Genomic DNA, 24,979 nt, shown 5'->3' on the forward strand with positions numbered 1-24,979 from the left:
TGCCTTTTAGTAGGTACTATTTATAAGTCAACAAAAACTTTTGGTTGTTGTTGGTTACTGTAGAAAAGCATTGACTTATATTTTGTAAACCCTTGATGCAGAAATGGTTTAAATTAAACAAGAGTAGAGATGCTCTTCATGTTTTTGTGAAATATTTTTAATGTTTGGGCTGCAAAATGAAATAAGTTATCCGTAGAACTTTTCATTTCAGCAAGAACTTCCAGCACGTGTTTCTTGATGTTCCTTACGGATGCAAACCTCTTCAAATATTACTACTCTTACTTGGATTTATTTTTTGATAGATAGATAGATAGATAGATAGATAGATAGATAGATAGATAGATAGATAGATAGATAGATAGATAGATAGATAGATAGATAGATAGATAGATAGATAGATAGATAGATAGATAGATAGATAGATAGATAGATAGATAGATAGATAGATAGATAGATAGATAGATAGATAGATAGATAGATAGATAGATAGATAGATAGATGTCACAGAGATGAATATATATTTCACTCTGCAGGATGTATACCTAATGACATTAATGTACGGTAAACAAATACTGGTCTGGCACAGAACATAAACTCTTTTCCATGTATGACTTTTCTAGCGTGTTCATGATCGAACAATGTCTTCAACTCAAATCAAAGGTATGTAGCTCACAGTAAACTTCCTGTATTGAGGATGTCACTTCTCCAGTCTTTTGTAGTTGTGGCCTAATATCCTTTACCAGTCCACTGCAGGGCTGACAAGCCTCTGAGAGCGTGCATGAACACTAACACTGTTCCATTGCACATCCATGCTGGGTAGCTATCCCACTGAAGGAGTCAGTCATGTGTGTCTTTTGAGATAGAAGCTGAGAAAGCTCTTGATTAGGACAGGAAGTCATGTGCATAAAACGTACACTTTTTTTTTAACCACTACTCCCTTTTTATATGCAGCAACGTGCATCCATGTGTGTCTGGAGCATCCATTTTCAGAAAGCATAATTAAGTAGCGTAGAAGTAAATAGTAATAAAATTAATTACACGCTTACAGTGAATTCCTTTGTACCTTTTAAAGTTAGCTCAGGTTTAATTTCAAGGAAAAATAATTAGATCCGGAGCTGTTTTGGAAATGAAACGCCTCACCTCTCCCATGAAAGACAAATTATTTACACTTGGTTTGTTTCTGATGATAAAATTCAAAATGAAGACCCAACAGCCTTGTGAACTGGAGATAAAAGTGTCCATTGTCTAATTTTACTGAATTTCATCAGGTGCATTTAGCTGTTTTCTTCCTACCTGAACCTCATTTCCTCAGAAATGCTTTTATTCTCAGTGTTTTACCCAATTGAGCCACCACTGCCTGGTGCATTCTTTAAGTCTTTTGCTGCTTGTGTTGATACTCATGGGAGCTTGTCTACATATAAAGCCATTGGCAGATTCCAGTAAATTCACTATTAAAGGATTAAGGCAAATTTCTTGACCCTGTTGAAATCATCGGTTGTTGGGAATGCATTTTGCAAAAATGGCTATATTCTTATGACTGCATTATTATACAAACACACAACACAAAAACACACACACACATAACTGACACCTGAGAGTCTTTCTGATGAGCTTTGTCTTGGACAGCTGATCTAAAAGAAACAATTTTGGAAATTGTGATGAATTTGTTATTCTCATTTTTTTTAACATAAAAAAAACAGTTTAAATTAGTTTGTATTTCTTGAAGTAAGTCAACAAAAACTATTTTGCCAGCTCTTCTGCATTTCAGCTAATAGTTGGCAAAAGAAAATTTTAACTCATGTTTTACACGAAAAGCAGCTGGTAAACATAGAAGTCTTGGTACTTGACACTGTGTTTTTGGTTTTCAATGTAAATGTATTGTATTCAGTGGGGTTGTATTCTCCTGCACATACCAGTTACAAGGCTGTGGGTCCATAAGTTAGCCCAGAAGAACAAGATGCTGGAGGGTTAACATAGTTAGACCAGCACAAAGTCCATCACAAGCAGCTGAACCAGAAGGACATAATTACTACTATTTGGAGAAAGCATGCAAATAAAAGATGGGGACTAAGAGAAGGTTTATTTATTACTTTGTGGCTTTACTTTTTTGGAGTCTAACCTCTAAATATTTTAACATCAGTTAAAAGGTTACAGTTTCCTTGAGGCCACCTTGAGGGACGTCATGAAAATAGAACGTACCATTATTGTCCGTGTGGTAAGTGTATTGTGAAGTATTTGTAAGGATATTTGTAAGCCCCCACTGACGTACAGGTGATGCTGTCTCATGGTGCCCTTACACCACACGCCAGTCATGAGTGAGGTGCGTTTACTGGCCTCCTATACTGACCGCATACGAAGGCTGCACGTACAAGGTCTGAAAATGATACGTAAGTGCCCGTGGGATGCCAACATAAGCTGCGTTCTGATTATCTAATTTCTTTATTTCTAACAGTCAGGCTGCAAGTGCGTAAGGCAGGGTTGCCGAACTCAAGGCCTCGAGGGCCGGCCTTCTGTGGGTATTCCAGAAATCCTTCCTTACCTGCTACTGATTGCCTGGATATGGTCTGTTTAGCCAATGAGGAGCTTCAGTAGCAGGTTGGTTGGAAAATATTTAGGACACTGACCCCCGAGGCCTAGAGTTTGACACCTCTGGCATAGGGGGTGAGGAGCAAGGAGTGTGCACTTCTCACTTGAACAGCACTGACAGGCGCAGTGCGCAAGGTTCAGGGGAGTAAAAAAAAAAATTAACATCCGTATGACGTTCCTGCATCTCACCTACTTCACTCTTAACTACCCTTACATGTTGTTTTAATTTTTCACGACAACCTGTCATCAGCAGCTTGCCTGTAGAAAAAATGTGCATGAGCCTTTTTGCCCACCAATGGGTCAATGATTGTCAAATTTCATGCGGGCCACTTCTGTGCCTCATACAGGTTTGCCCAATTTTCTCCCGCAGACTGCCCATATCCACCTGTGAGGGCAGTTGCAACTTAGGCATCAAGGAAATGCATGGCAAATTCCTGTCAGACATGTTTAGCTGTGACATTGTTCATGTTTTACAAGCCCATTGGGCAAACGTGCACTCTAAGCACATTTAATTCATTCCACTATAAATAAATCTTCAACTTATCTGCATTTTTTTCCTTTTTTCTGATCAGTTTTTGTTGGGGGTTCACTTAAATGAAGTAAAAGCACCCGCCATCTCAGCTATGATGCAAAAAATCAGATCATCCACGTGATTAGCATAAAAAAATGAGGATCATAGGGTAAAAGCAGCTCCACTGAAAGCTACACAGCGCTGCTTGACCTTAGCTCTATTATGCTTAATGTTTAAATAATGTGCAAACATTCTTGTTTATGTTTGATAGTATTTTTCATGCAAAATAAAACTGAACTCTTTGATGTAGATCCAGCTTTATTGACTAAGGTTCATAGGCCTCTTATAATTTAGGGTACTAAGTCACTGACCACCAGTTTCACAGCAGAATACAAAAATAGGGGTAACGCAGTACCCGCCTCAAACCATGGACAACTTAGATGTGCAAAAAGGTAAGAATTTCTTTAATGCATATTGAGTTATCTGAAATCATAGCTCTCGCATTCAGTCCTTTACCGCCTTCCTCCGTTTCTCCTCTTCTCTTTTACTTTCTCCCCTCGTCTTTCTCAATTGTGTCCTTTGCCTCCGGCAAATGGGAGTCATTTGTTTGTGTGAACTTCCCATAACCCGGAGTGTGTGAGACACTTATCATTCAGAGTGGAGCTGCATCGTCCCAAGTTGTAATACCTCTTCTCTTCCCCTCTCCTCTCTTCTTCTCTGGTCTATTTTCCCCCCTTTCAATCCACCAAGCCATGTCTGTTGACTTTCATTATGTATGAGTCTCCATATTTCTCAATTCCCCCCACCCCTTTCGAAATCCCTGCATTCCCATTCCCTCTTCTAGAGCACACCTCCTCCTCCTGCTGTCTCACCAATCTCATTCCCGGTCTAATCCTGGGGTACACAGGACCATTTTCATTATACTTCCACTCTTCATTTTATCCACCCTGTCATCTCCTCTGTCTCCTGTTCTTTTTTTTATTCCTTTATTCTAACGAGTCTGCATCTCAGAGCCCATCAGTGGTCCACCCCTTTTCATTTCCCTAATGTACCCCAACAAACGCGCACAAATACACCTTTGTATGGTCCAAACCCCTAATTTCATTGCTCCAACCCATTTCCCATCAACGTGATGCAGAGGGCACTATTGAAACTAAGTAAATCACTGAATCTATGAGTGCAAGCAACAGTTCAGTGTACCCCTTCATTGTGGTTATCTCTGCTACAAAATGAGCAGTCGCAATGTAAAGTAGATAAACCCAAAAAGGGACTGAGCAGGGGAAAAATGGGAGAAATCGCAGGAAGAGGATGACAGAGAATGGGGGAAAAAATGTGGGTTTTAAGGAGGGAAAGCTGTCATTGGAAGCAGAGGTGAACCCTCAACCTCCTGCTTGCTTTAATCCCTCATTTATGTGAACTCAGCTTTGAAAATGAAGCTGTCGCTGTTTTTTCCCCTCCCTTTCACACATCACACACAGCATTATCTGAAACCACACGTGTATTTAACCCACACAGTCGCAGGACAGAGACACAGAAAATCACTCAGCAGAGATTTCAAAGGTATTCCAGAGCTGGGGACCACCTTGCCTTGTTTTCCAAGAGCGAGAAACATGAGGAATTTCAGAGACAGAGAGGAGTTATGGATAAATGCTCTGGTGAGGAATAATAATCTGCAGGCTCTGGATGGAATTTTGGAGCTGCTGCATGTCATTTCTGGCCAGTCATTTCTTGCTGCATCAGTGGCCCCAATGCCCCAATGTGTCTTTAAAATACTTTATCTTTGATTATTTCGGTGCCATAATCTGTCAAATCAAACAAAAGCTTAATCACTGAGCTAATTTAAACATTTTAAACATACTTTTTTCATAAAACACTTACTCTTGATTGGAAAAACTAGCCAAATCAGGACATAAAAAGCAAAGAAGTGTATCTTGAATGCAGCATTTGCATAGGTGGTGCTTATGACATGGAGATTTACTTATTATTTTTGTAGGTGGATGACAGAAGGATATTGTTTTTCTGTAACAGCGTTTGAACGTTCAGTGAAGCACAGACTTATACTGCCACCTACTGTTCATGAGCAGATATAAGTATATTGACACAATATTGATTTGATTTACTATAAAGTCTGAGAAAGATAAAAATGTTAATTAGTGTCCAGCAAGGCCAACATATTCCTGTACCACATTAAGTTATGTAAATAAATCTTTTTCACTTGATCTTAAAATTAAGAATGTTTAGATTAAGTGTATAAAACACATGTGTGTGTGTGAGTTTGTGTTATATCTGACACTGCGGTCATCACAAAAATGTCTTAAAGTTGTTTGCAGCTAAAGAAAAGGAGGAGAATTTTCCTATTCTCGTCCAACCTTTGTTCCTCTCTTCTTCTCTTTCCTTCTTGTCATCCTCCTCAGGTGGAGCGAGCATCACACTGGTGTGTAATAGTGTGCTGTCAGTGTGGGCCGCAGTGAGGTGTGCGGAGTAGAGCTGTGCATCTCAGATGAGATATGTGACTGGCATGCTAACACACAGTTTTATCTGAGGAAAAAGGGAGAGACAGGACCCCTCATCTCCTCACCGTAGGCCTTTGATTAAAGCTCCTTGGGCACACACACACACAAGCAAACACACAATTGAGAGTGTACGCACATGCACTCGCTCAGATTATAAATAAATTGCAGGTAGGAGCATGCACACATACTGTATATGCACCTACACATCTTCCCATTGTAGGTGGTGTTGTTTTGACCTGAGCCAGGTAGCTTGTCCATTATAGAGTTGATAGAAGGATTTGGACATGTTGATTCTAGACAACATCATCTCCGCTGCCATAAATAACCCGAGTATTTTCTCTGAGTCACAAAGCAATATACAGAGAATAAGAGCTCTAAGCTTTATCTCCTGATCTCACCCACTGCACAAAAACACTCACGCGCACACATGGACACACAACAATGATTGTGTGAAGATGGACATAAACTAAATCTCCAAATCAAAGACAGCTTTGGTCCCAGCACGGCTCAGTTTCAGTGTAAATGAGCACTTTGGGTTCCAGTATGTTTTACTGTCTGTAATTACATGTGATTTCTGAGAACAGGGAACTTGTTTGATGAAGACGAACCGCATCATCAGGTGGTGAAGTCTCAATTACATGCCAATAAGGATTTAGAAAATGCAGGTGTATTCAGACGCAGGGCAGCTTTGATGGAGCGTGAAGACTTTCATGAAAGGAGTAATGGACAAACCACACACACCATCATAGAAAAAACATTTTGGACTGCATTTCTGCAGGTTCCCCATTATCCGTTTTAACTTGATTGTTTGCTGTAGAACCTTTTTAACAAATAAATGGGATAGAATATCATCTTAAAATTTGTTTTCTTTTTCTTTGTTATCAAAACAACAGGAGGAATGAATACATACACACAAAATATTATATATTATTTAATGTTTTCTTGACCTCAGAAAAGTAAAAACTAACATAAAGTTATACAACAAAAATGAAATCAATGTATGACTTAAAGCAATGCACACATTGTTTATTGAACCATAAAATGTACTTGATTAAAGTAAGTTATTACAGAAGGTTGACAACAGAATCACTGATATTTATGCAATTTACACTTCAAAAGTTAAATAAGTTCAAGACTTTTTTTTACAATAAGTTTTCATACCTGCTTTATATTAGGATTATTTAAAGTTAAAAAAAAATTCAAACCCCAAAATTACTTTTGAGCAAATTAGTATTATATTCAGTTGAACATGTTGATTTAAGGTTTAATTTTTTTACTTACAGGTTGCCAGGTTTTCCTGTGGAATCTATGATTCCACATCCTTTTGTTTGATTTGACATATTTTCAAATTTTATTACTTGATAAACTGTTGAAACATAGACATTTTTAAGAAAGAAATGTCCACACATCAATGCCATAACATTGACTTATTATAGACTAACCATAAATTTAAAAAAGCACACACATTCTGTTCCTTTAAAAAAAACTTAAATCCCCTTTTTTTACACAAATGACTGAAATTTGTATTTTTCCTGCATACACAAAGAGCAGATATATCAGAAACTATTCAAAGAATGCATTATATGCAAATGAATCACCTTTTATAATAACAGATAAAACAGAGAAAGATAGTCTGACTACTTAGGTTAAATTATTAGTAAATTAATAAAATTATAACTTCAGACTTGGTGGTGACTTAAATATGTTTTTTGTTCAACATCTGAGGTATCTCAATCTGAGTTTTCAAGTTTCTTTGAAAAACTTTTCTATATAGTTATGAAATAAACTCATTCTCCTTTAAAAGGAGGCGCTCAAATGCCAGACACTTTTTTCCCCCTAAATTGCTAAGGACGACCCCTTGTATAATTTGTGTTTATTATAAATTGGTGTAAATTTACAAAGCACCAATCAGGCAGCCTAATCCTATAGATCTTCACATGGTTTTCCTCCCCACTCCACCAACCAAGCAGCTTTGACCCCAGATTTGGCTGATGGTCAGGTCATGTCAGACCAACAGGGCAAACTGTTGCAGGTATTCGTTCTGTTTGCCTATTGCCTTTCTGTTTTACAAAACAAAAGAACTTTGAACTAAGTGCACATTCATACTATATTTGTTCCTGGCAAGTGAGTTTAATAGCTGGAGAAAGACCAAATATTTATTGAAAAAACTCATATGAATGTTTCTCCTTTTGTTTGTGTGTGGGTGTGTGTGTGTGTGTGTGTGGGGGGGGGGGGGGGGCATGTGTGCATGCACTTGTTTGATGGAGCTCAGGAATCAACTCTACAATCTAACCAAATGTAGTTACTGAACTGACCATTGGGTGCTAGAGCTATTGCAGTGCCCTCATTGAAAACAACATGTGCAAAGACATGCACATCATTCTTGATGATGATAAAATCTGCAGTAATAGTAAAGCTTACACCTTTTTAGTATATCCTGTTGATTTTTCAATTATTTCTTGACAAATGTGTGCTGGTGACCTCCAAATGTTAAAGATAGCTGCAATAATTGTTCTCAGGTTGTTGTTGCAGCAACAGCATCAGTGCTGTACATTTTTACAAAAGATACAAGGCAAAGTTAAAGTAAACACACATATCATAGGGTGCTTCATTCATTTCATACTGGTGTAATAAACAGAAAACAAATGTGGTTGATCAGGGATCTGTCTGTGTGGACGGCGACGGGCTGGTTGGAGGACACAGAGGCTGTGGAAAGGGTTTGAACATTTCTGAGGCAGGAACCTGTGGGGGTGATGGGATGGGAGTGTCTGGGGAAGCTGTAATAAGCAAAAAAGCATCACATATCAAAGTGTTTCTTTGTGAAACTAAATTGTATTATGCATTTGCTTCAACATGTGACATGAGATGAAATTATTTGGTTTTTGCAGACTTTTTTTATTGCAGTTTTTTTTACATTTTTACCTATTTGTGGAGCGTGAAGGACGGGCACGGTGCTAATGACTAGCGTGTGCCCAGTCACAGGATCCTGAGCCAGCTGGGTGTGTCCCTGGTGGTGCAGGTGTGATTGTTCTGATGCAAGTCCTGGAGACATAACAGGGTTTTCAAATCCTGAGACACGCATACACACATATATTTGGGTCTTCTGAGACATAATTCAGTGTTGTCCAAATCTATTTTTTCTCTCAGTATTTGGTGTTGGGACAAAATATGACTTAAAAACAAATCTGTCATATATATATGATCATAAACAAGCATTTATAAACATCTATCTCCATCTATTTTCTGTGTTTTAACTTGTCTGTCACCTATGTTTTCACATGACCAAATATAGACATGCCTAAGCAGTATTTCGACAGTAGATGGTTTTGTTGGTGCTGCTGTTCAGTCGCTGTGCGTATCGTTTTCCATTTGGACAGATTTCTTTAAAAAAAATGCAGCACTTTCTGCTAGCTGTCATACAAGTCAAGCTGTCATAGCCGTCTTTTCTTACAGCCTATATGGTAAAACAAAGGGACATATATGGAGATGACTTTATTTTTATTCTGTTGCACCGCAGCTAACGCTTTAATTGTATTTGATGCATTCTTGTTTTATTGTTTGCCCACATTTATATTTGTTTGTCTTTACCGACATATCATCTAGCAAAAAAAATATGTTTAGAATTACATATAGACATAAATCTGAATTATTTAAAGCTGTGAAATCTTTCTACACATTTAAAAAACGTATCTGATATTGTAGATTTTTACCATTTTTGCAGTCTTGTGAAGTTTATTTTTTCAGTTTAACTGGAAGAATTTAGTTGCTGAATGTCATACAGAATTATAAGAATGGAAAAACTCACCTCCCAGCAGCATTTCATGTAGGAGGTTGTCTATCTTGGCCAGGCCGCAGAGCTTAATGAACTGGAGCTGTTCAATCATCTGCCAGGTAATGCTCTGCAGGGTTGGCAGCAGAAGTAGGAGCTCTCCAAAACGACCCCTGGAGTCATACTGACGGTCATTAATGTAGTCTTCTAGACTCATCTGAACCTGGTAAAGCACATCCGCACAAGGCCAAGCCCTGGTTACTGTGAGTAATATTTGCTCAGTTTCAGGACAAATGTGTAAAAATATATGCCGAATTGCATAAAAGGAGAATGACGGGTGTGATAACTTGGTGCAAATGTTTTAATATTGCTTAATTTGGTTAAAAATGGCAAAGGTCAACCTACCTGCAAACGCATGGCCTTAATCTTTGAGGGGTTTCGCAAAGACTTGGCATCTGCAGATTGAAAGGCAAACAAAGCATGACAAAGGTGGGGGCATTATGATAAACAAGGACAAATACAAAAAAACAAAAATTTAACGAAAATACAATCATGGTCAATCTGAAAAGTAAAGACTAATTTGCAGTGTAGCATTTCATCTAGGACTCTATTTAGTTTAGCATCACCTTAACAGCAAAATGTCAATGAATTTTTCACATTGAAACTTCAGTAATCTGTTTTTTTTAATAGCTTTATTTAATTACTCTCACATCTCTAAATAAAAGCCCACAGCCATCCATCACTCTTTCCATGACACATCGAATTATTAGTTACACAAAATCAGCTGCGTTTTCAACTGTCTGGAAAGGTGGATTCTATTCGAATCAAACGGAAAGTCTTCAGTGTGACAGGTTGTCATGTTGATTGTTGAGAGGCTAACCCTATCTGACTAAATTAAGTTGTGTGGTGCGGGTAGAAAATGACTGGAAAGGACAAGCTGTGAGCACTCAAGAGGGGGTGTTTTCCGTCAGAACAAAAAAAAAAAGACCTCAAGAATGATACTTCAAGATGAGCAGCTCCACACTGATGATACCTCTTCAGGATTGACATTTAAGTAGTACTTTTTTTCAGAAGCTTGTAATAGCCACTCTTTTTTTTTTAATGTTCAGCCGCTTGATTGTTTCTGGTTTAATATACTTTCTTATTACCTGGGTCAAAGAAGACAATTGCTTTGAGAGCTGCATACTCATTGTCATCTATTTGGATATCTTGGAAAGGTACGACCAGCTCATCCAGGGCTCTGTTGGCGACCCGACAAATCTCAGGCTCAGGGCTGTTCCTGTGTATGATGCAGCCATTACCTGTAGACATAGTGGACACAGATATAAAATGAAAGTATGTGGGTGTGTAACGGGTGGGGCGGTGGAGTGTGCTTGTGAGCATTGTTGCAGCCTTGAGAGGTCACATTCCAAGTCAAGGCTATAGTAAATACTTGTGGTGAGAAATACAACAAAGAGAATGTTTGCGTTTTTGTAATTGAAACTATATTCACTCTATGATCTTGATACATGAAGCTATGAAAGATATATATCTTTTTTTAAAGACGCCTTTGAAGTCATTAAGTAACATGAGGATGTGGTTAATCATTGCCAAACTTCACACATCACTGCAGACCCATGTGACCACACCAAAAATAAATAAGATGCTTTTCTAATGGTCAGTTCTTACCCAAAAGAAGTAGGTCCTTGAATCGCATTGACCTTTTTGCGACTCCAAGCAAGAGGTGTTCACCTGCATGAGCTCTGAGTAAGCTCACCTGGTCATAAACACAAATAAAGAAACAAAAAGGTGCAACAGTGAAACTTTTTTACCTACTAAAACACTGTTTATCAATTTAAAAAGTTGTTTTTTTTTGCAACCTCAACAAACAAATTTATTTATTTATTGAAATTAACCACAATAATAATTCAGAACTTGACTTATTATGTGTTACCTGGTCATCCAGTGGCAGCTCCCCAAAGGCAGGAATATATTTAGCCCATTCTACCAAAACCAACAATTGCTGCCGCATAGAATCGCACACATCCGCTACAGATGCTGACTTCAGCTCCGATGTGTCTGTTAGTGCCACTGGAGTAGTGATCTGAAGGGAAAAACGGGAATAAAACTGTTCTGTGGTAACACCAAACACACACACGTCACCACACAAAGGTCTCTGGAACTTCAATGTAGGTAAATGGGGTTGTTACCTGTTGGGATAAGGACTCTGCCTGTGCCAGAATAGTGATAGGAGGAAGGTCTTGGGAGTCAGGAATACTCCTTCGAGAGCTGATTCGATCTCTTTCATTCTGTACAGCTGAGATGTATAAAAATAAAAAAAAGCTTACAGTTTTTTGTGAACGTGTGAGGAGCAAAAAGTTAAGTTATTGTCCTATTAATGTAGTCATAATCAGTCTGCTATTTTAAGAAGTTCTTCAAAAAGATACCATATGTGTTGCGACATTTTTATTTGTGATAGTGTGGTGGGGGTTAGGATTGGAATCGTGAATGCAGGTGATAACAAAGAACACCTGAATAGGTATTATTTGGGGAAATAGCCACACAGACTGGCATCAGCAGAAAAGAGTCAAACGTTAACCTGTCACAATCCAAAACAACATGTTTGAACAGCTCACGATGAGGTCTCATAAAACTCCCTGTCAAGGTTGTACCCCTCATAAATACACATACACACTAAGCAATCATTTGTTTTATTGCTCAGCCAATTTCAACTATCTTCGAAGCTTTGAGATTACGTGACAGCAGTTTTTTTCCTGCAGTGCCACCACTTAAAGCCGACTGTTTGTCTCCAAGGCAGAAATAGAAATAAGCTTCCCAGCAACACAATAAAGGATCCAATCGCTATCTGTCATCAATCCTTGTTCTCTACTTTACCTTCTTTCTTCATGCCAGCTCTGAAGCATTTGTTGAGTCTGCAGAAGCGACACTGGTTCCTTTTGTCCTTATCCACAATGCACTGTCTACTGAATCTAGAACGCCAAAACATACAATCACATTGAATATGACTTTATAGATCCCACAAAGGGGAAATTACCTTGTTACCATAGCGTTATCAAAAATAGCAGATATAAAATAGATAACACTTAAAATACACTAAATAAAAAGCAAAAGCAGGTAAAAAATGATTTTTTTTTACATTAAATGTTCTACATGCATTAAATACACATGGAAAATCCAGTCTGTGTGTGTACTTGTGTCCTGAGTGTATGTAAATTATGTACCTGCATGTGTACACATGGCTCTTGCGTATAGAGCGCCTGAAGAAGCCTTTGCAGCCGTCACAGCTGGAGGCCCCATAGTGTTTTCCTGTAGCTTTATCTCCACAAATAGCACAGTTACTGCTCAGCCCATCTGCACCGGGATGGCTCGGCTCTGTCGGCATACCGTCTGAAACACACACACAGTCATGCAGGTAAACAAGTGTTTGAGGTGTCCTCATAGAGCTTAGGTTGAAAAAATGTCAACAAAACAACAATTGGGAGACTCTCATAGTATCTCATGAAAAATGTGTTAAAGTATCATCCAAGTAACAAAAACTGTTGCTACAAATATAGCACTTTTTAAATATGTGCCAATTTATTTGTATGACAACAAAACCACAATTCACTATCATTTATTTTTAAACTCTGTGATCCCTACTAACACCAACAGAAGCAGGACTGTCCCTAGAGTTTTTGTTGAAGAACAAAAAAAGCATGGTTGTATTGCAAATATACAGCTTAAAACGAATGATCTGCGTTTACATCTTTACAGGACAACACGTCTCTTTCTCAGTGCCCCACCAGGCTGTACCAGGGAGAAATTGGTTAATGTTTGGCTAACTCTGCTCAGTGACAACCTGACATCATTGTATCAGTGAAGAGAGCGCATGCTCCCCAGCAAGCCACGTTTATCACACACAGCTTCTCCGTGTTGACAAAAATCTGCCCTTAAAACTCCTTGACAGACATTCAGTTTTAAAAATGTCGAGGTTTTTGGATTTATTAAATGAAAGGGCTGCACTGTGGCGCAGTGGTGACAGTGGTCACAGCAAGAAGGCCCCCGGTTCAAGTGCCAGTTGGTATCTTCTCCCCAAGCATATGTGGGCCTTCCCCAAGGACCTCGGCTTTCCCCCACCGTCCAAAAACATGCTACATTGGTTACTCTAAATTTTCCGTAGCTGCGAATGTGAGTGTGCAATGGGTGTGTGATTTGTGGCCCCATTACAGACTGCCAACCTATCCAGGATGTCCCCTGAGTGACCGGGATTGGCCCCAGCAGCCCAACGACCCCGAAAGGGACAAAACAGGTTCAGAAGATGAATAAATGTTTCTGTGGTGCCCTTTAATCGGCTTGGTTTCCTGTTTACGAAGTAACCTGCTTGTCAAAGTGACCAACCTTTCCCCTCCTCAGACCCTGGACAGAATGCACATGTGGATTTAGAAATAAATTCTGTCATTAAACATGAAGTTTTAGTTTTTTTCACTCAACGAAAGGACATTTTTTGTTAGTACCTACCAGGGGGTAAGATTTTTTTCACCTTTTATCAGGTCCGTATTGGATTAGAAAGCTAAAGTGTTTGCTTTCTTCCCTTCTTTAGCCTCATCCTCTTGTTTTCCACCAAAGTCGGAGAAGCACCACAAACTTTAAGCTGATTTCTTTTAAGTACTACACTTTTTACACAGCGAATTTAATTCAAATAATCATCTTTAGGATCAAGCTTTTAGACAAAAATTATATAACAAAATTTTTCTTTGGAAAGTTAAATGGTTTCTTCATTTTCTTTGACAAAAACTCTGAGGATATTCTAACTAATTCCAGCTATAAGGCACAGATAGCAGGCTTTTTTATTGCTCTATTTAACATTTAGAGTGATGTTTTTTCATTTAAAACACAGCACAATTACTTTTTTTAAACTTATTTCTAAGTTCTTTGAGGCCTAGGATTTGATTGTGAGTTAATCAACCCAAGTCATTGATTTCCACATTACATCAGGCTTTCTTCAGTCAGATGAAGGAAAACGTTCTTGTCACACAAACGTCTTGTTAATCCACAAGTAAAGGCATAGGGATACTCATGCTTTTCTGCAATCATACATGTAATTTTCTCAGATAATATATTTAGTCAATTTGATGAAGTTGCACATTTTAAACAGGGATCCCCTCCTGATTAAACTAAGGTCAAATGTGAAAAGATTTTCTACAAGTTTGAGTAAGTTTCTGAAAGAGTTGAATACTGTTGATTGGTTCTTTGGAAACTATTCAATAACATTCAGTCGTTACCAACTCTTTTAATAAGACCAATAGATCTCAAAACAAGATGTGAGAACTTGATCAAAGGTAGCTCTGAGCTGAAATCTCTTATCTTTAATATAATTTTAATGAGTATTCTTTTAAAAATCTTAGTATAGCAATGGATGTTTATTTTTTTTCTCCTGTATTTTTTTTACACTTTTGATGTTAAATGGGATGAAATGGACTTTAAATGCCTTTAAGTGATGCAGAATTTAAAAAGCTGATGAATCAGCAGGATGGTCCATCTGGAATCAGTCAATGAAAACTAAAGTTTTTGCTGAAAACATGTTAGTGTGATTTTTTTCCATTTTAAGGTTTGCCTCAAATACTGGACCCTATCTGCCAGCTGTGCCTCATTCATCATACTTCTTCATCCAGCTCTGAGTGTGATCATCCATTTCAGACCTGCATCTACTAAGGATCTGCATCCATCTACAGAAGCACCTTCAATTCCTAAATGCGAGTGAAGGAAATACATTTTAGACATGAAACTCTCTGACTTTTCATGAATGGAATGAAAGTTCTGTGTGTTGCTGTGTGTTTGTGTGTCGATAGGCAATGTTTATTCATTGCAGACATTTTTTTTAGTAATGTGAATGCTGAAGATAACTTTTGCAGTCCTATGCTAACATCTGATGTTCAGTCAGGACCTCTGCCTGCATGAAAACTCACTCACCCCCTCCTCCATAGAGTACTTCTGCGTTCTCAAAGCCCAGTGTGCTGTAAGATGGATCCAGGCCTTCACAGTAGTTTGCAACATCCATGTCCAACAGAGACTTACTTTGGAGAGCTGGATACTTCATTCCTGATTCTACCAAGTTTGCCTTTCCTCCTCTTCTCTTGTTAGATGACTCTTACTTGTTTCAGCCTTTCCTTGTCTGTCCCATCTAACAGCTACAGATTAGAAGATGCAGATCCTTGGAAAACAAATGCCTATAATCAGACTTGATTGGGCCATCAACAAGGAGAAGGGTGGAGTCAAAGGTAAGACTTTTCACCTTATTGCATCTTACTTATCTGTCCTCCTGCCTCACACTTATCTCAGTCAGGAAAAGATAATGTTTAAGGTGATATTAATTTTCTTCCTTTTCATTTATTCTCAGTTTTATCTATGATATTGTTATTTGGGAGTGAAGGCGTGGATCCGAATCAGCGGCTTCATTTGTGCACGCTTAAAACTCCAGTTTATATAAAGGTGTCAATGAGTCTCCTTTGTGTTTGTGTGTTTGTGTGTGTGTGTGTGGGGGGGGTCCTTTCCAGGTTTCCTAATCTAATCAATAGAAGAGTAATAGTATCATTACCTCAGCAGATATAGTCTATAAAGACACAATGTGGAAAAGAGAACACTGCTATCTTTCTTTACCTGGTACACACACACACACACACACACACACACACATTGGGTTTATCCCCTACTCCAAGTTTGTAACCCATCATCATAACTATTTTAATACGTTTTGATGATCATGTCTAAAAAACAGTAAATATCAATGTGTTTAATCATTTTGGAGCTGTCGTCATCATCAGTTTGTGAGATATTTGGATTTCATGAGAACCACAGACACAACTTTAAAAACGTAATTCTCAAGAAAAGGGAAACCCCCTTTTTTCCTTTTAACCTAATTTTCTGAGGACTTTCTTTCAAACTTCCTCTATGGGGCTCCCATTGCAAACACTTGTACCCTTTTTTCCATCACTGTGTGCAGCTTAGAGGCAATCAGTTTGGGGCGTTGTGTTAGAGAACACTGTAGGGGTATTATTGTTGTCCTGATGTCCTGCATCACTAATGACTGATGCCAACCAGAAAAGCAGAGTTGTATTTCAGCAGACACGAAGGTAGTAGTACAATGTCAGAGTAGACATGATTTATCTAAAAAAAAGTGCATAAAAAGGAAATTGCATTTGGTCACAGTGACACACAATAATTAATAATCAAAGCTGCAATGAAAGGCAGAAGCATTAGACAAGAAAGGTGGGGTGAGATGAGTGATACAGCGATTACATTTTAACTAGGCAGTAAGGTCAGACCTACTGACTCATCAAGTTTGCCGAGAGTGGAGAAGAATTTGTTTTTACAATTATCTCCTAAGACGTCTTTTGCTGTTGCAGCCTTTCAGTTCAATTTTGAGGTGAAGGAGACTTGTAATTAAAAAAAAAAAAAACTATGAAGAAACTGAAGTGCTCAAGGTTATTTCCAAGAGGTCATTGTAGGAGAAATGCAAAATAGATTCCAGGTGAAAAGGAAACAAACTCAATAAAAGCTTCTATTAATGTTTAGGTTACATTTCCACAACACTGAGGATTGCAAAACATTTTGGAGCGATACCGTTCCCTCACAAAAATACACCTCTAGTGTAATATACGTATGTATTTCAAGGCTGAGAGGAAAAAAATGGTTAGTGCATTCACAGAGGCCAATATTATGACTTCTTCTAGGACATAGCTGAGAAACGTTGCTTCTGTCTACCAACCAAAAGCCTCGTGCAGCAATAAAACCCCCATGTTAAGAGGCAATCTCTGTGTGAACAGGCCATAACACTGCTGCCTCTATTTAAACTGGAGGATTTAATAGTTGCAGAGGATGATCAGCCACCCGGGTCACTCTTGTAAATCCCCACTTTCTAAAACCCAGGCAACTTTAAAATGTACACAGTTCAACGCAATAGCAGCCTAAAGCTCTATGCTATTGAATGCATATTTTCTCCTACGCTGATTTTGCTGAACAATATCTTTGAGAACAAATGTAGGACATTCTGGCTGAATGAATGTTAAACGAGTTTCTCAAACGATTTAATTTCAACATAACTTTTACATTTTAAGCTACACAGTATCAACAGTGCAGACACAGTCAATCAACAACTCCATGTTTGTCTTGGTGATCTTATTTAGTTAAAGTGAAGTGCAGGTGACACATTTGAAAAGCTGGAATCTTCTCACTGACATTAAATCCTTATTGCTCACTGGATGAAGGTGATAGCTGAAAATGAATTTATGGTTTTTCTGTATGTCAAGTCACAACAATTCTTTATCGGTAGTGAAGACGAGAGGTGGTACACCGGGGGAGAGCACTATTGCTCCTGTTTCTGCCTCGGTGGTGGTGAAATCCATTATCGCAAGATCTTTATAACACAACTTTCATGACAAAGTGTGTCTTTCTTATCTGTTTTGTCATGTTTGTGTTACAGGTTGCCCTGCAAAGCGCAAACCGGGGGTACAAATGTTCAGAAAACTCCTACAACTAGTTCCAAAGAAAGGAAGGCATTCAAGAAAACCCTCCATGAAAACTGGTGAAGACACAGTAAGTGTTCGATGAAACCCTCCACATATCTGAACATCTGTGTATTACAATCACTGTTTCATACTGAAAGAAAAGCTGGACTTACCTGGGTTTCTTTTCCTGCGTTGTATGTGCATTTACTCAGGTGTGCCACTAAACTCCGACAATGGTTAGCCTTTCAGAGTGCCATTAAACCGGACAAAGAAAAGAGCGTTGAAAGAAAATTGGTAAAGGTGCTCTACAACAATAAAAGGGTAGGTTGGAAAGTGGAGCGGCTTATAATTCATGAAGCAACACATTGGATGGCGCCAACATAGCCCCGTCATTAGATCGATTTACTAAACAAACTCAAACTAGGGTGGGGATGTTAAACAGTAACCCGGCTCCATAAAAACCAAAAGGGAAAGATCACCCTGTGAGAGTACGAGTTTATGTGTATGTGAATGTTGGACAAAGCTTCCATGACACCTTTAAAGCTACTTCATTCAAGACGTTTGTGGCCGTGTTTCACAAAATATTTAGGGGTAAAACCATGTTCAATAAGGAAATGTTATTCTCTGTAAAAATGTGTTTTTCTCTCTCTTAAAAATATTGTATCTCCACTATAATATAAATATGTCTTTACTTCTTTTAATAAGTCTTTTAAAGTTAAAGAAATGAAAAACAACAGATTTTCTTATACTCAGACAAATGACATCTTCTGAAAAAATGTGCAGTACAAACACAGGCCAGCAGAGAGCAGTATAGATTCACTTTTGTTCACATCAAAACTTAATGTTCTTGATCTCTTCTACAAAAATACTGTTATAATAAAACATTATTAATTTAAGGAAAACTTGCAACAACTTTTTTTAAACAATTTTTTAGATGAAATAAAATGACATTAATAAAGACATGACAATAGTCCACTTTACTTTAAATCATAAATCACACTGAAAAGAACAACTGCTACAAGTGAAACAATGGAAATTTGAACAGGGTAAAATATGGGCAAATTATATAATTAGTGTGAGACATCTGCGGTTTTCCAGCATACATTTAAAAAATGTATGTTCTTCAGGAAGTCATCGTCTCGTGTTACACTGCATCTCCGCCAACAGTTTTTCATTTCCCCTCTCACTTTAACCACTTTCTGGCACCATTCAGTTGCATAGAAACATACTTCACTTCCTTTATGTTTTTCTTTCGATTTAACCCTTTTTTTTTAAGTATGTAGCCATTTTAAAACTGAATAAGATGAAAGAAAAAAAAGTCTACAACAGCCAAGGACTAAATGTGAATCTATAGACAGAAATGGGTTCAAAGAACTGTTTTTAAAAAGTTATTGCCCTCAAACTCTTCTTGGGGAGAACAGATAGCACGTTTTCCTTCCTAAGAAGGTGAGCATGTCCAAACAGTTAAAAGTGGTCAGACTTAAAAGCACCTCATTGATGTCCTCCATGTCAATATGCTCCAAGTAATACATCCGAAAAATGTGGTATGGAACAAAACAAATCACCATGATCAAGGCGAAAAAGAAGCTTTTCAGCTGAGCTCCAAAATCCTGCTGGGAGCTGCTTTTTTTCTGGTACTTCCTGTACAAAACACGCAAGATGTTGGCTTGGAGCATCGTCAGTAACAGGGCCACTACAATGATCAACGCGCTTACAGTGTAGTTGACTTCCTTAAAGTTTTCCATGTATTTTCCAAATTTGAAGCATGAGGTGTTTTGATTCGATAGCATGCTCCCATTACTGTCTGTTCCGCCTTTGCCGTAGGAATAAAGGATGCCACACGGGACTGAAACGAGAACAATGATCCACACCACAACACTCGCGATGACTGCGTGGATCCTCTTGAAGGAAGACACTTGCGTATCTCTGTTGTAGAATGTCAAAAGGCGGGAGAGGAGGATAATCACATAGAGAGCAAAAGACATGTACATGTGCATGTGGATCATGGCACTGACCATTCGACACCAATGAGAGCTCAAGTACCATGTTTCAACTGCGTAATAGTAAATTCGGAAGGGCACAGTGCAAAGAAATATGAAGTGAGCAAAGATCAGGTTGAGGACAGCGACGGATGTGGTGGAAAGAGGGCTGTCCTTCATGGCGTGCATCATCAGGCTCAGGCTAACAGTACCAGAGAGCAGAACCACTGAATAGATGGCTACCAGGGCTGTGTGGTAGTCTGTTGACCTTTGTGGTTGCATGGAGTTCAAGGTCATCAATGCTGTTGATGAAGCATCCAGGGATTCTGTGGTGGACTTGTTGTGAGACATTTTAAAATATAGACGAGAAGATGGACAGCACCCTGATAGAGACAGGAGGTGAAGAAAAAATGTCAATTGACAAGTCAATACATTGATATTGTATAATACAATGCATAAAAATGTGACATTTTTACATCACCTAGATGAGCCCCCCCCCCCCCCCCCCCCCCCCCACCGTGTTTGTTCTTTTGTTTTTACTGGCTAACTGTTAGTCTGAGGAAAAGTAAATGCCAGAAACGTTTATTTTTTTGCCCTTCTTGCATTGCTTTTTATTTTTTTCAAAGTGAAAATAGAAAAATGTTAAATGACCAAAGACGGAGTTGTAGAAAGTCAGTGTTTATGGTGAAAATTTCAGCTACTTCGGTGATAGAATTAGAATATTTTTTTACTTTATAACTTTTTTTTTTTTAATTTTAAAGTATAAAATCTGACCTTACCGTTTTCAGAGAAATAAGTTGGAATCGTGACCAATAAGTGCTTTGTTATGAAATGTCCAAGTTTCAGCATACATGCTACTATCACATAATAAAAACAACTTATACTAGCCAAGTTGAAAAGGCAACAAAGAAAATGTAGATATAACTATGTTCTGCCTTTTTTCAGATATAATCAAATTTTTAAAAATTCATTTGATTTGTTTAAGTAATTATGCAGAAGCAATTTGTTTGTACTTTTTTAAGTAAAATGCCCAACAGCGTATCATAGAAAGAGCAGTCTTGAAAGTTTTAATGAACTTTTAAACTTCAGACCTAGGTTTTGGGTTAGTAGTGACCAAGATAGGATTTATATTTTACTCAACAGAATGATACTGTTAACAGATCATCAGGTTTAAATGTTGTGCTCCTCAGAAGTTCTGGTCACTGTTTTCTACCCAAAATATTCAACATTTTGTTTTGACCAAAATCAATTGGCAACTCTAAATTGTCAATTGGAGTGAGTGTGAGAGTGAATGGATGTGTGATGTGTGGCCCTGTGACAGACGTCCAGGACATCACCTGTCTTCGCCCACAAGTGGCCGGAATAGGCTCTGGCAGCCCCGTGACGCCGAAACGGACAAAATGGAAGAAGATTATGAATGAAAACTTTGTATTGATTCCCGTGGTCCACCAATCCGTTTTCCCACAACTGCTTAATCCCTTTCAGGGTTACTGGGTTGCTGGAGCCTATTCTATCAACGTTTGAGGTGAAGGGAAGTTAAGGTGAGGGGAAGTTAAGAAAGTAACTTCCCCTAAGTAAACTTTAAACAGGTTGCCAGTCTATCACAGGGCCTTGGTATTTTAAAAATTTGAAAGTTGTGTGTATATATATACATATATATATATATGTATATATATATATATGTATATATATATGTATATATCTATAAATATGTGTGTGTGTGTGTATATATATATATATGTATATATCTATAAATATGTGTGTGTGTGTGTGTGTGTATATATATATATATATATATATATATATATTATAGAAAATTATTTGAATTCATGATTCTGATCAAGGTGGACTAGAAGATGATACGTTTGATTCACAAGGAAAAATGTAAAATCAATAAACCACAACCTTACTGTAGCAACACTAACTAACAAGAAATGTATTATTTACAGTTGCTACATGCATATGCACGGTATTAAAAATGTTGCAATCATCAAGACACTACATTGAATGTTCATTATGGAAAAGTAAGAAGCACAAATAAAAAAGTAAATAGTTAAACAGCACTCACCGTTCTGTTGAACAAAAGTCTATCGATTGCTTCAAAATGTTGACTTTAAAACTGCCTCCCTTCTGTATTACATCTCTTCAAGACAACCACATTATTGGGTGGGTTTCTGTTAGGAATGGCTACGAGAATAAAATTTTGCTATTTATATACATCTAGTTAGAAGATAGACAAATGCACAGCGTACAAAGCCACAGCCTTTGCATATACTGCCCTTCTGCTCTGACAAACACAGGAGGTGATTGCTCAGTAAAACCACTCAGGGCCACTTCCTTCTCGTTTTGCCTTCTCGATTTTTTTTCTTCTTATTTTGCAATGTGCAAGATCAAATGGCGAGCCAGTTTTCATGCATAAAAGGTGAAACATCAGCTCGGCTCACAATCTTAAAATGCATAATTTCTGTATTTTCTATGGAATTATCACTGAAGCCCAGTAAACTGTTTTGGAAAAACGTTTATGAGATTTTCTTTACAAAATTTAAAACAACACGGAAAAACCATCAGCATTTTAGATTTAAAAAAGTGAATTGATATTTTTCTATCAAAATGGAAACTTTGCAATGGACCAACATTAAGCAAAAAGAAGTAAATCAGGATGTGGTGGTGCTAACTGACTAGGATGAAAATAAATCTAAGAGCCACAAGCCAAAAACATCACGAGTGCATCTTTTTGTGTGTGAAAATTTGCGTTTAAGACAAACATTTGTGCATCTTATCAGATAAGGGTTCAGTACATTTAAGTTACCATTTGTACGATGCAAAATACATTTCATAATTTGTTTTTTATTTATTTATTAATTTTTACTTTTTTGCTCTGAAGAAATTATTTGGATGACTTTTTTTACTTCTACCTCAGTGAAGCTTTGTTATCTAAGTTGACTTCAACTTTTGAATGTTCACCTCTGCCCTTTATAGACAATTATATGAGTTTTATTGGAACATACAATGCTAAATAAAGTGCATATCAATTGAAATAAGGATAGGTGTGGAAAAGAAGGAAGAATTAAAAGTACTCATTTTCTTCCTGTTATGTGTTTCTTATTTTGTAAAGCTTGACCAGCTCTAACTAATTTGTATGACAAGCAACAGAGTAACAGGTAAGCAGCTCATGTCTCCATATATAAATACATACCAATGGCTAGTAAGGGCTGGCCTACAGGACAGCACTGAAGCGCTCATCCTGGCAGCTCAGGAACAAGCCCTGAGCACCAGAGTGATAGAGGCTCAGATCTACCACACCAGACAAGACCCAAGGTGTAGGCTGTGCAAAGAGGCGCCCGAAACAAGATGCTGGCAAGATGCTGTAAGATGCTGGCAGGGAAAGCTTACATGGAACGCCACAACCAAGTTGGTGGAATAATATACATAAACATGTGGGAAGAATATGAACTGGAAACCCCAAAGTATAAAATGGGAAACATCTCCAAAAGTTGTAGAGAATGAGAGAGCAAAGATCCTGTGGGACTTCCAGATCCAGACTGAAAGGAAGGTAATGGAACAGAGGAAAGCTGTTGTGGTGGATGTGGCAGTACCAAGTGAAGGAAACATCAGAAAGAAAGAACTTGAGAAACTGGAGAAATACCAGGGACTCAGAGAAGAACTGGAGAAAGCCTGGAAAGTGAAGGTGACAGTGGTGCCTGTGGTAATGGGAGCACTCGGGGCAGTAACCCCCAAGCTGGAGGAGTGGCTACAGCGAATCCCTGGAAAGACCTCAGACCTGTCAGTCCAGAAAAGTGCAGTGCTAGGAATAGCTAAGATACTGCGCAGGACCCTCAAGCTCCCAGGCCTCTGGTAGAGGACCCGAGCTTGGAGGAGAAACCACCCGCGGAGATACTACAACGAAAATGAAAAGATGTGCCAGTACCATTCAGTTATATACACAGCTAAACAGGAATGTTTTTAGTTTAGATTTGAACAATAACACAGTAGAGACCTGTCTCACAACCTCAGGGAGACTGTTGCAGCTTTTAGCTGCATAAGATTGAAACACTGATTCCCCTTGTTTAGTCCTGACTCTGGGCACCCACGGGAGGCCGGTCCCTGAGGTCTTCAGAGTCCAAGATGGTTCATATGGTGCTAACATGTCAGAGATGTACTTTGGTGCAAAGTCATGGAGAGACTTGTAAACAGGCAGAGCTGCTTTAAAGATTATTCTTTGAGCTACAGGAAGACAGGTTTTTTAGATGGTAAAATGCTGCTGATGTTACTGACTGACTTGAAATGGCTGTTAATGTTCAGGTCAGAGTTTTAGAGACAGAGAGTGAAGGTAACTGCTGATACTTTCTCTTTGTTTCTGTGGACCAAAGACGAAGACTTCCATATTATTATATTATATTGTATTATATTTATATAAAAAGTCATTTGACCTCTGCAAAGACTTTGTCTTCATTTTGACAGCTGTCCTTACTGTTTGACATCTGAAAAAGTAGCTCAGTGACCAAGTGGGAAAGTGTCTGTTCTGGAGTCATGGGTTCAATTCTACAGTCTTTTTGACACCCATCATAAGTGGTTGGATTTGGGGATTAAACCATCAAAATGGTCTCCCAGTGCACCTGTAACTGCAGCTTGTTACTCCCCCAGGGTCAAATGTGGACATGCATGTTATAGTTTCACAAAAATGATTTTTTTTCTCCTTGTTTTTCTAGCTACATTCATTTTTTTAGCTCGTGAATGCATGCAATTTAGAGAAACGGACATGTGTTTTAATGTACGGTTAAAAGTGTGAGAAACAATAGGCTGTTGAATGTGCAACCAATCCCACAAGGACAATGACATTTTGGCCTTCCCCATTTACAGTTCAGGTCTTATAAACTGAAGGATTGTCTTTAGGTTCTGACCAAAGAGCATCAACCCTTGTGCTATCCTAGGCACTTTAACATTGGTAGTTGGGTCATCTAGACCCACAAGACGGTGCGCTGAACCTTTGTTCTTCAATGATTTGTGATCTTCACTGGTGTCCATGGACTACATGAAATCTTTCCACCTTTATCCACCTTTGTCATGGTAGGGAGAACACGTCAATGTAAGATAGCACAAGGGTTAAAGTAGTAGCTGCAGTTTTTTTTGTCTTCAGA

The 24,979-nt window shown here is 38.3% G+C and overlaps 2 protein-coding genes across 4 annotated transcripts; both read right to left on the reverse strand.

Moving 5' to 3' along the window:
* Positions 1 to 6,611: 6,611 nt before the first annotated feature.
* On the reverse strand, positions 6,612 to 18,280 carry LOC101162560 (hepatocyte nuclear factor 4-gamma). Of its 3 annotated transcripts, none has more exons than XM_023950283.1 (11): positions 18,036 to 18,280; positions 12,601 to 12,766; positions 12,254 to 12,348; positions 11,569 to 11,675; positions 11,313 to 11,462; positions 11,048 to 11,135; positions 10,528 to 10,680; positions 9,785 to 9,834; positions 9,416 to 9,602; positions 8,533 to 8,652; positions 6,612 to 8,387 (listed from the first exon to the last, which is right to left on the reverse strand). In XM_023950283.1, the coding sequence occupies exons 1-11, from the start codon at positions 18,064 to 18,066 to the stop codon at positions 8,266 to 8,268; spliced, it is 1,269 nt and encodes a 422-aa protein (XP_023806051.1). In that variant the 5' UTR covers positions 18,067 to 18,280; the 3' UTR covers positions 6,612 to 8,265. The 3 variants fall into 3 exon arrangements, with proteins under 3 accessions (XP_023806051.1, XP_023806050.1, XP_023806052.1); XM_023950282.1 differs by lacking the exon at positions 18,036 to 18,280 and adding an exon at positions 15,329 to 15,578; XM_023950284.1 differs by lacking the exon at positions 18,036 to 18,280 and adding an exon at positions 15,434 to 15,576.
* Positions 18,281 to 18,819: 539 nt separating this feature from the next.
* Positions 18,820 to 22,664, reverse strand: gpr141 (G protein-coupled receptor 141). The gene is made up of 2 exons (XM_023950285.1): positions 21,910 to 22,664; positions 18,820 to 20,224 (listed from the first exon to the last, which is right to left on the reverse strand). The coding sequence occupies exon 2, from the start codon at positions 20,190 to 20,192 to the stop codon at positions 19,260 to 19,262; it is 933 nt and encodes a 310-aa protein (XP_023806053.1). The 5' UTR covers positions 20,193 to 20,224; positions 21,910 to 22,664; the 3' UTR covers positions 18,820 to 19,259.
* Between the last annotated feature and the right edge of the window lie 2,315 nt (positions 22,665 to 24,979).

The sequence above is a fragment of the Oryzias latipes genome, chromosome 20, assembly GCF_002234675.1.
Source record: "Oryzias latipes chromosome 20, ASM223467v1".
Taxonomy (NCBI): domain Eukaryota; kingdom Metazoa; phylum Chordata; class Actinopteri; order Beloniformes; family Adrianichthyidae; genus Oryzias; species Oryzias latipes.

What these genes read in the sequence shown, in the direction of transcription:
- LOC101162560 (XM_023950282.1), bottom strand. Translation starts at nt 15,455, where the DNA reads ATGAAGTATCCAGCTCTCCAAAGTAAGTCTCTGTTGGACATGGATGTT. An exon ending in AGTACTCTATGGAGGAGGGG is followed by an intron (nt 12,767 to 15,328) that starts GTGAGTGAGTTT and finishes TGTGTGTTTCAG; the next exon opens with ACGGTATGCCGACAGAGCCG. An exon ending in CAGAGTCCTTATCCCAACAG is followed by an intron (nt 11,463 to 11,568) that starts GTAACAACCCCA and finishes TTTTCCCTTCAG; the next exon opens with ATCACTACTCCAGTGGCACT.
- gpr141 (XM_023950285.1), bottom strand. Translation starts at nt 20,192, where the DNA reads ATGTCTCACAACAAGTCCACCACAGAATCCCTGGATGCTTCATCAACA.